Source organism: Brassica rapa, chromosome A04 (assembly GCF_000309985.2).
Source record: "Brassica rapa cultivar Chiifu-401-42 chromosome A04, CAAS_Brap_v3.01, whole genome shotgun sequence".
NCBI lineage: Eukaryota > Viridiplantae > Streptophyta > Magnoliopsida > Brassicales > Brassicaceae > Brassica > Brassica rapa.
Window position 1 is genome coordinate 10,412,419 of NC_024798.2, and position 11,010 is coordinate 10,423,428.

An 11,010-nucleotide genomic window follows, 5' to 3' on the forward strand; every position below is an offset into this window, starting at 1 on the left:
ATGGAGCCTCCAAGGGGATTCTTGTCATCTCTGTGGCAATTCATACTCTTCATTCCTTATTTCACTGGCTTACTCCTTCTCGGTGTTCTCAAAGGTATCAACTTTCACTCCATCCTACTCGAATTCGTTGTTGGGTTTTATTTCTTTTCTCTCATTCAATTCACCATTATTCCCAATTTTGAATCTTTTTGAGACAGGTTTTATCAGAGGTTTTTGTAACTTATTTTGTGGTCCAGATGTTGACCTGAAGATTGACTGCTTATTCTGTTTAGGGCCCCTTAGGTCAATCTCAAGAGTGCTTCTACAGTCACTTGAATTTAGCAGTTTTAACCCAGTTTAGGGTTCTTCAATACCCAAAAAGTTCCAAACTTTAACTGAGGACAACAATTGTCGAGTAACTTTCCTTTATTTAATTTACCAATTGCTTACAAAGCTAGTGAAAGTATATTGAATTAGCCTTTTTACTTTCATCTGTTCACAGTTTAGTGTTCTTCAATACCATAAAGTTCCTTTTTTTGTAACCAAATCCGTCACTTATTATGGTAATAATCGTTTCTTTACTCATTCTCTGTTTGATTAGGTATCGTTTTGTGCCCGGTTATATGCATCATTGTGGCTATTGGAAACTCTGCAATCATCTTAGGCCTTTTCCCAGTTCATCTGTTTTGGACTCTCTATTCCATTTCTTGGTAACTTTCTCTCGTCTTTTCTCCACAATATTATTCTTACTCGACATTGTAAAGTGTATCTTTGTTCTGGTTACAGTGCTAAACAACTAGGTCCAATCCTGAAGCTCTTTCTATGCTTATGCATTCCTCCCGGCATCATTCTCTGGCTTGTGGTTAGCATCGTAGGAAGTATCCTCGGAGGAGCTTTGTATGGCTTTCTTTCCCCAATCTTCGCCACTTTCGATGCTGTCGGCCAAGGGAAGTCTAATCCGCTCTTCCATTGCTTTTACGTAAGTTACATTCTCTTATTCTCTAAGCTTTTGTGAATCTTTCCTTCAGTGACATTACTCATGTAATTAGGATGGGACTTGGAGCACTGTTAAAGGCAGCTTCACTGTTGTCTGCGACTTTAGAGATGTCTGCTTCCACTCCTACTTTTCCTTTATGGATGATCTTAGAACCTCTAGCGCTGATGATCGTCACTACTATGAAATAAGGTCTACACATCTCTTACTTACAAAATTGTGCTTTTTTCTTACAGTTTGTAACTTAAAATATGTAAATATATTCTCAGGTTACTGCAGATTCCAGGGGCTTTGATAACTGCGGTTCTTGGAATTCTTCTTGACTTCCCAATGATTTCACTCATAGCATTGTTTAAAAGCCCCTACATGCTGTTTAAAGGGTGGCGCCGTTTGTTTCATGATCTCATTGGACGTGAAGGTCCTTTCTTGGAGACCATGTGTGTCCCTATCGCTGGCCTTGTCATCTTACTCTGGCCTTTAGGTGTTGTTGGAGCTGTTCTAGGATCTGTGGTCTCTAGTGTCTTCCTTGGTGCTTACGCCGGTGTAGTCTCATATCAGGTTTGTTATTATCACAAACTCCTCAGCTTGATTTTGAGACAGAACAGTAAGTCCTTTGTGATTGTTTGTTGTCAGGAATCTTCCTTCTTCTTTGGCCTATGCTATGTTGTTGCTTCTGTTTCTATTTACGATGAGTATAGCAATGATGTTCTTGACATGCCTGAAGGTTCTTGCTTTCCCAGGTTTGTTTCTCTTCATTTGCTTAATCAAAATCTCTATATCTATGTTGACTCTAGAAACTTGTTCTTTTGATAATACAGGCCAAAGTATCGAAGAAAGGAAGAGGAAGGTGGTACTAATGGTGGGCTTTCAAGACCAAACTCTTTCAAGACAACTCCTTCAAGAGGAGGAGGATCAAACAGAGCCCCCATGATTGACCTTAAGCCACTTGATGTACTCTACAATCCCTCTAATTGACTGCTTATTCAACATCTTTGCTTATTAAACTTGAAATCATTTTCTTACGGTATTTGCAGCTTCTGGAAGCTCTCTTTGTGGAATGTAGGCAGCACGGAGAGATTCTAGTAACAAAAGGGATTATAAACTTAAAAGACATAGAGGAAGCAAAGTCTAGCAAAGGCAGTCAAGTGATCAGCATTGGCTTACCCGCTTATTCTCTTCTTCACGAGCTCTTACGCTCTATCAAATCCAACTCCACCGGCTTGTTACTTGGTGACGGTAGGACAGAGATAACAACAAGGAACCGACCAAAAGACACCTTCTTCGATTGGTTTCTGAATCCTTTCCTGATCCTTAAAGACCAGATTGAAGCAGCCAATCTATCTGAGGAAGAAGAAGACTATCTTGGGAAGTTGGTATTGCTGTTTGGAGACTCAGAGAGACTCAAAAGCTCTGAATCTCCTCCTTTGACCGAGATAAGAAAAGCTGAACTTGACGCCTTTGCTCGCAGGTAAAATCTTTAAAAAAATTATAAATAAATATTGTTTTGGTTTTTTAACCATTTCTGTGTGTTTTGGTTTTAAAAGGCTTCAAGGATTGACCAAATCAGTATCAAGATATCCAACGTTCAGAAGGCATTTTGTGGAGCTAGTCAAGAAACTATCAAATGATCTAGACAAGAAACATAACCGGTCTGAAGGCGGCGGTTCAAGACCGGTTAAGAAAACCGTTTCTAGGATTTTCAGCCAGAAATCGTTCAAGAAAAAGACGAGTGACAATAATGGGTCTGATCAAGATTCACCAAACCGTGGCTTTAGAGACGTTGATATTGTGTAATGTAAGTACTAAGTGAACAGAAATTAGATCGAAACGAAACGACAGTTGTTTCTTAGCTTCTGTAATGATACACACTTTATACAGATTCAGTGTATATGAAACTGTTTTCAATGATCTAACAATTTGATATTACAAATGTTGGCTTTTCTTGATCATGTTCCTCAGAAGCAGCAGAATCGTTTCTTCTGCAAAAGAATAGCAAAAACGTTTTTTTTACTTTTTAGTCCTTGTCTCATTGAAAAGTAACGGTTGAAGGCTAATGTTTTTATTTGTGTAAACTTAGTCCTAAGTTTTGACAATGTGTTAAAAGGAATGTTACCGTAGGTTCGTCTTGTCCTTTGTTATTATCACGGCGTTGGGACGGAGCACGACCACTAGCGTTTGTCTTCTTGTCGTCTCGAGCTTTAGCGAATATAACGGTGAATCCTTCGGCTGATGCTGGATCGTTCACGTCCCATTCTCCAAATTTTGGTAATGGTCGATCTTGTTGTTGTTGTCTTTGTTGATTATTCTGATTTTTTTTTTAAATATTCATTAATAAATTATTGATTTTCTAATCAATTTTCAACAAAATCAATACAAAACATTACAAGAAAATGAAAATTTCTGAAGACTATGGCGATTTAGATGTTAAAACGTAATTTGTATTTGAATAAAAAATGTGAAATCGTAAAATAAGAAAGATCTTACCGATGCCATTCAACGATTTGTAAAAGTTTGAGATTTAGGACAAGAGAAGATCTTCAGACAATGTGATTATCTTCTGCTTTTTTTTTTGTTTTTGGTGTTCTTTATTGAATGAGCGCTTTGATTACGTTTTTGTTTGTTTAATAGCGAATTTAATCAATGTTAAGAATAAAAATTCAGAAACAATGAGCGTTTTCTAAGGTTTAAATATAGGGTACGTTGTTTTTATTGTTGCAACTTGAAACTAACAGCAGTTTAACAAAAAAAAAAAAAAAACTTGAAACTAACAGCACACGAGAAAACGGCATGTATTGTTTGTCTTTTGTATCGAAACGGGACGTGTTCTCGTTCTTTTACTGATTACCTATGTTAGTCGATAAATTCATCGACTCAGATATTGGCACGTCTCGGATTGTCCTTGCACACTTCCAACGCCAGCACGCGCGTTGCAGAACATATCCGTTAGTCTTTACTGATTAGTCTTAAGCGGTATTCATAAACGATCAGGATTATTTTGCCTTTGTTCAACGGTGGTGATGACGACGTAGACGAAGCTAAGCCTCACTAATAGTTATCATCAATTTTCAACTAATCATCAATAGATAATTAATTAAACTGTAACCATCTTGTTCACGATTCAGATTGCATCTCGAATCTGGTTTGGTCAATGACTCAATATCTATGGACGTGTTTGATACATAAGTAAAACAAACATGCCACTTTTTTTTGTGCAAACCAAACATGCCACTCGAACCACCGAAAAACCGATTTCAATAAAAGGGCCATGTATTGGCAATGAGGAAGAAATAAACTATTAAACCAGTTGGTATGATTTCTCAATTCAACGTAGTTCCACGATTAAGTAGAATCACCTCAAAAGCTGCACGAATCAAAAAACTATGCAAATTACAAATTAGAGGTTCTCTACTTAAAGCAATTGTGAGTATCATCAACCTATTGAAATTGATTTTAGTCCAACCATGAAACGGTATGTCCCAAAATCAACCGTGAACTTCAAGATGGATTTTTTTTTTTACTTTCCAACAAAGCTTTAAACAAAAAAAAATATCAACATTAATTTCAAGTTGTGATCCATTTTTCAAAACGGATCAAACCGGTTCTCGTTTACCTTATTTGTAAGTTTACGAGTTCAAGCCCTTTCAAACAAGATGAATGCGACTATAAGAGATATCTAAACACTCAGAAGACACATCTAACAATTTATGGAGACTCATACATCATCTTACCATGTAGCGGCAATCATAGGATTACGAGGATCTTCATTTTGTTAACTTATTATTTTTGGATGCATTCACACTTTGAGATTTAAAGGACCAACAACCAAATTACCTGTGTTGGGTTTGTTAAAGCTTCATGTCCAACTCTTTATTATCCAATTAGTATGATATTGTCCACTTCTGATTTGATTTCTGCCACACACCTCTCATTCCTAACTCATAGGATACCATTCATCTCTCGAAGGGTATTTCGGTTTTCTTGCAGATTTCTCGTCAACAGCTCTGATACCAATTGTTGGGATTGTTAAAGCCCCATGTCCAACTCTTTATTATCCAATTAGTACGATATTGTCCACTTTGGGCCTTAGAGGTTGGTCCGCATGAATTTACTTTTGGTTTCCTTCCCAAAAGGCCTCGTATTATTAGAGTTAGACATCTCTTTATATATTAGACACTCCTTATCTAATTCTCTAATGTGGGACTTAGTTTGTTATCTCACAACCTGGACGTCCTAGGGCAATATTACTTATATGTTAAAGCTCTTAAGACTCGAGTAAATCATCAAATTCCTTTAATTTGGCCAAAATCCCATTATTTTTGTCCAAACCGTTAGTTTTATTTACTAAGTAATCTTTGTTTCTTGTTTTAGTTCCTTAGGTCGGGTATCAAGCCTATATAAACTTAGCCTTGTTTCAATTTGTAAGTCACTTTTTAATCTAAGTTAATACATAAATATTTTGTTTCGAAGAAAGTTTTTTTTCAAGTTGTTCGTCTTTAGTTGTTTAAGTGATTTGCTTATGTCCCTATTGACCCATTGATTCAATATTGTTTGTGTGATTCAAGCAAATTTGTTCACCACTTATTGAGAGAGAGTCAGTCACACCCACTGACTGAGAGAGTCAATCACAAGATTCACCATCACGTCTATCTTCATTCATCTTCCCCGCATCACTTGTTGACCACTTTGATCACCTTTTGAGACACAAAATTGTGGTATGATTACTAATCATGCATCAGTAAAGTTAAACCCAAAGCGAACTTCAGATTATTGCAACAATAGGGTCTTCACCTATTTAGGTGGATAAACGAAAGCTAAGACGAGTACACTAAAAAAAAAGATTCTGAGCTATTTAATACGAATTCCAACTGTACCAATACCAGAGCCGTACTTTTTAGGCGGGTGAATACCCGTTTGAATTCGTGTCGATGTTCAGATTTTGGTTAATCATATTTCAAATTCGCATAGATTTTAAAACTCTTGGTATATTTTTTTATATTGGATTCAAAATTTTGAGTTTGGTAAATAATACTTTGGTTCAAATATTTTTAGAGTCAGTTAAAAATAAACATGAAATTAATTATTGAAAGTATTCATTTCAAAAACACATTTCATGTATTAATTCAGATTTTCAGATCAGATTTTGTTTTTTATAAAAAATTAGAAGTATGGGTTTTAGAGTTTTGTTGGACACTTTTTCGGATTTGAATAATACAAGATACCCGAAATAATACCCTACAAAATCCATTAAAATTTGGATTCAGGTTTTTCACTTTTGATTTCAAATTCAGTTACAAATGCACATACCTAGTGCTCGTGCTTGTCCCAAGGGATTGAGCCAGGGTGACACATCGTAGACATTAAAGTCATGTTCTTTTTGTAGCCGCCGGGAGCAGCGGTAGCGGCAAACAAATAACACTTCGACGGAAACAAAATGAGCGATCTTGAAAGAAAATTTAATTATCGTGGCTTGCCGGCGTTGCCGCAGCGACTGTAAAAGGGGATGCGGCTGCCGCTGTTAATTCCAGCGTCCCAAAGCATGTCTAATCTAAAGCTTAAAATGATCGCTGCGTCCAAACTCTGGAAATCTTTTCTCAGATGCATGCTTTAAATTTCGACGCTGACGCTAAAAGCCGCGACTGTATCCCGAACAGGGCTTAAGTAAACAACTTGAGAAATCTGGTCAAGCAACAAACTCAAACCACACAGCACCCACTGGAATCTCATTCACTAATGTGCAAGAAACTCTGGCTTTAGTTTCATTCTTGTATTGATGTAACCCTTACAATCATCAATTCTACAAACAGATAAAAGCTTTATTTTTGGAATAACTGAAAAAGGTACTTGAGCAAAAGAGACTTAAGATCCGTTTTGACGGGATAGAGCAAGAAACACAGTAGCAGCTGAGATTTGAACTTTGAGATCAGCAATATCAATATCATGCCCACCTTCCACTAATCCCCATTTGTCCACCTGTATGAAACGTGTGAAGAAGATTAGATACATTAGAAGTAAAAAGGTCTAAATGTAAGCAAGAGAGTGAAGAAACAAACCTGTAAATCTTCTTCAAGTCTAATCAATTTGATTGCATCATCGATCTGCAACTTCCCACAGTAGATGCCCAGAGCAATTACTACAGAGTGAGCTGATGCTTCAAGTGCATCGATGCTAGCGAGTTCACCATCATTTGTCTTCTTGAGCAGACCTTCTACTGCTTTCACTAGCTTGTCATCTTGTTTTCCTCCAAAGATGCTTGAATACACTTTGGGTTTGATCCCAAACTCTGATTCTACCCACTCCAGTAGAGGATCAATCCTCTCCACCTGAACCTCTGCAAAAGCCACACAAGCGATATAAGTCTAAACTCCAAGTTCGTTGAGTTGAAGAGAAAATGCATACCATGGACGTCACTAGTTAGATCGTTATCCTCAGGTGCTCTGAAAAAGACGAGATCTTGATGCAACTTTCTTAATAGATGCTCGATAATCTTTGGGCGTGTAAGAGGAACTCTTTCAAGCGCAGTACATGCTAGTTTCATCAGCGGCATTGTGAATGGTCTGATTCCTTCTGCTAACTACACATGATCATTGCATTTGTTACCAAGTCAGTCACTGCACAGACATTAAGTAGAATGACAAAAGAAAACGAGAAGAGAAAGGTCAAGCCTAATGCTTTAACATCTCATGAACCAAACTCACTTCCACAAATCCAACTTTCAACCTATTGGTCACATATAGAACTCAGATCATAAACCCAGAAGCAAATCGAACATTAGAGACTCTAACAAACAGTAGATTATAAACAACAGCAGCTCTCAGCTTTACCTTTGTATAAACAATAAAGAGACCCACTATTGATCAAACACTAGGGACTCCAAAAATGGATCTGTTCTTTGCTTATTCAACTCTGGTTAGTTGTTCATTGACATAAACAAACTAAGAACAGCAAGAACTCAGCTTTAGGTTGAATAAACAATAAACAGATCCAGTTACAAGGATTCTACCTAAATCCTATCAAACCCATTATTGATTAGCTCGAGAGAAGTATATTTATAAAGCAAAAGAGATCTAATCTGAAAACGAAGATAGAGAAAAACGAGCAGAGAAGGCCAAGTCTAATGCTTTAAAATCTCATAAACCAAGTTCACTTCCACTAAACCAATTTTCAAACTACTGATCATATTACAGAACTCAGATCACTTAACCCTGAAGCAGTATCAAACATTAGAGACTCTAAAGAGCTTTAGATTACAAGTATCAAACTCTAAAAACTCTGGTTAGGTGTTCAGTGACATAAACTAACAACAGAAAAATCTCAGCTTTACGTTAAATAAACAATGAACAGATCCAATTACAACGATTCTAGCTAAACCCTATCGAACCCATTACTGAATTAGCTCCAGAGCACTAGATACATAGCTCAGAGAGGCGAAAGAGATGGACTTTTGAAAACGAACAAACCTGATACTCCCACTCAGCTGCAATGGCCTTAGCGAGAGCCAAAGAAGGAAGCTTGAGAGGTCTTTTCGAAGGCGTTTTAAGTGTCCTGTAATCGAGCATCACGGTCCATCCATTCCCATCGTCCGCTTCTCTCGTCGTCACCTTCTTGTAGAATCTCTTCCCAACTATCGAACCCGTCATGAAAGACGTCGGCATCGTCACCGAATCCGAGTCGTTGTTCCGCCGAGCGTTCGGGGCTTTCACGAGGATGGGTTTCTCGTTTTCCTTGTCGAACGTGAACGACGACGATGAAGAAGATTCCGTTGACTGGCCATCGGAATCGGGTTGACGAGCAGCAGATGATGTACAGAAAGATCGGGCGCGAACGACTCTAGCTGATTTGAAGGCTCTTCCGATTAGCATCGCCGCCATTGACCCGACGAAAATGGAACTCTCTCTCTCTCTCACACCTCTTGCTTAGGGGTTCTAGATCAGAGAATCAGAGAAGTCGATCGAGGAAACGGCGTCGCATTACCGGAAGTGATAACCCTCTAAGTCAACCAGAGTATTTGGAAACAAAAGATGCAAAACCGAGCCAAACCAAATGCTATTGCCGAACCCGAACCAAATTTGATTACAAACCAAATGGTGGTTCCATTCTTTTCGTGGCATTTTCTCTTCCACTTTTGATCATATGATGTGTTTATAATATTGTTATAGCTCCACTAAGGTCTTCATGACATGCATGCATCAAATACATTATACATTCCACAGGTCCGAGAAAGATATGTCAATTATAAATACAATGAAATCTAATATATTAAAACAGAAGTCATGACTTTTTTTCATGTGTGATTTTTTTTAATTTGGACCATTCCTAGAAAATATCATATTTTACATAAGTTCATTATCATATCTTTTAATATCTTTATCTTTTTATTTGAAATACAAATGAATATATTTAAAATGTTCTAACAAAATCTTTTGAAAATCTTCTGAGAATCTTTTTAAATTTATTTTTGAAAATTAGTTAGTTTTAATTTAAATTATCATAAAATATAATTAGAAATTAAAATTGAATATAGTTTTGGTTTATAAACGAAAATTTAAATAAAAATAAATTAATTAATTTTAAAAATACATTTACTAATAATTTTTAAAGATTCTGTTAGAAATAATATTTATTTCTACTTTAATTTTTTCAAATTTGTTTTCTAATAAAATAAAAATTATGATTTTTTGATGAATGATATTTTTATTTGGACCATCATTTAAATTTTCTATTAAATGTATATCACTAATGCTAATATATATAATATTTTTAACTACTTTAATCATAATATATTTTATATCTTTTATTTTTTTAAAAAAAAATTTAAAATTCTAAAAAATCTCTTGAAAAAGATTATAATAAGATCTTTATTGTCATCAATTGAATATAAATATTTTTAACTAATTTTGTAATTAGTAATGAAATGTTACTAAAAGAATAAAATTATATCCTATTTTATCAATTTTATAATAATATTTATCATTTTAAAATAAAAAACGTTATATTGAACAAAATATGATAAAATTATTTTAAATTGATAAGTTAACATATTTTATTTTCATAAATATTAAATATTTATGCTAAAAATATAATATATTGGTTGAACGAGTTAATATTAGTAAACTATATAATACATATATAAAAATTTATCTTATCTTAAACTTTTTAATATACAGTAATTTATTATATAAAATTAATAAACATTAAAAATTACTAAAAAAATCTAGCGATTTGAGTTACGGATCATGATTATAATAAATTAAATACAAAATTGTTTTCATATACGTTGTTTCATGCATTAAAAATTTAGTTTAGTAATCAAACACAAATTCAATAGGACAAATATATAATAAGCAACATATATATGATTTAAATATGTGAGTAACATTAAAAATATATAGTAATTATGTAAAACAAATATCTATATATATATAAATGTGAAAATATATTCCCGCACGGTTGTGCGGATGGAAATCTAGTGAAGTTTTAATTGGTATGAAGGTACTCAAGTCCAAGAGTCATCTCTTTTATATCTGGTCGCCTGACCTCGGTTTCTAACCTTTGCTGCAAGGTAATTAGGTAATTTACATAAACAATTTTACTCCACGGCATATAGATAATACTGAAATTCTCAAAAGTAGTATGCAAAAGAAAATTAAAGCTCTGAAGCAAATAGTGGTCAGTCAGCAGATCAGTTGTCAACCATCTCCATCAAATCTGAATAGTCAATCTCAATACGAATCACTTGGATCTGTACGTAACTCTTTTATGCACGAGATCATCTATAGCAGTTCTTCCATCTCCACAGATAAAGTTGAGAAATTTCTACAACAATCTTGTAGTCCAAATTTTATAAATATGAAATAAAAGAAACTTATGTGTAGTATGGGTTACAAATTTTTATTAAATTGGCGATAAGGAAGACGAAGTTGTTCGGCCCAGCCGGCATTGAACATAGCCGTGAAAGCCGTCAGGTTCAGAAGATAATCATCATATCATATCATCTGTTTGAAGTTTGAACCCATCACACCAAGAACGTGGGATCTTTA

At 35.2% G+C, this 11,010-nt stretch overlaps 3 protein-coding genes and 1 long non-coding RNA gene across 5 annotated transcripts; 2 read left to right on the top strand and 2 right to left on the bottom strand.

The window, feature by feature from the left end:
- LOC103864014 (uncharacterized membrane protein At3g27390) lies at positions 1 to 2,922 on the top strand. The gene is made up of 9 exons (XM_009141783.3): positions 1 to 94; positions 581 to 689; positions 766 to 958; positions 1,029 to 1,165; positions 1,243 to 1,531; positions 1,607 to 1,713; positions 1,792 to 1,924; positions 2,008 to 2,441; positions 2,518 to 2,922. Exons 1-9 carry the CDS (start codon positions 1 to 3, stop codon positions 2,765 to 2,767), a joined length of 1,746 nt encoding a protein of 581 aa, XP_009140031.1. The 3' UTR covers positions 2,768 to 2,922.
- LOC103864013 (protein NOI4) lies at positions 2,503 to 3,605 on the bottom strand. Its single transcript, XM_009141782.3, has 3 exons — positions 3,458 to 3,605; positions 3,087 to 3,278; positions 2,503 to 2,952 (listed from the first exon to the last, which is right to left on the bottom strand). The coding sequence occupies exons 1-3, from the start codon at positions 3,464 to 3,466 to the stop codon at positions 2,929 to 2,931; spliced, it is 225 nt and encodes a 74-aa protein (XP_009140030.1). The 5' UTR covers positions 3,467 to 3,605; the 3' UTR covers positions 2,503 to 2,928.
- Positions 3,606 to 4,002: 397 nt separating this feature from the next.
- LOC117133496 lies at positions 4,003 to 6,900 on the top strand. Of its 2 annotated transcripts, XR_004457346.1 has the most exons (3): positions 4,003 to 5,872; positions 6,061 to 6,335; positions 6,633 to 6,900. It is a non-coding gene; the product is annotated as an uncharacterized LOC117133496 (long non-coding RNA). The 2 variants fall into 2 exon arrangements; XR_004457345.1 differs by having other exon boundaries at positions 4,003 to 6,335.
- Positions 6,664 to 8,907, bottom strand: LOC103864015 (ATP synthase mitochondrial F1 complex assembly factor 2). The gene is made up of 4 exons (XM_009141784.3): positions 8,431 to 8,907; positions 7,370 to 7,544; positions 7,024 to 7,301; positions 6,664 to 6,943 (listed from the first exon to the last, which is right to left on the bottom strand). Exons 1-4 carry the CDS (start codon positions 8,839 to 8,841, stop codon positions 6,830 to 6,832), a joined length of 978 nt encoding a protein of 325 aa, XP_009140032.1. The 5' UTR covers positions 8,842 to 8,907; the 3' UTR covers positions 6,664 to 6,829.
- Between the last annotated feature and the right edge of the window lie 2,103 nt (positions 8,908 to 11,010).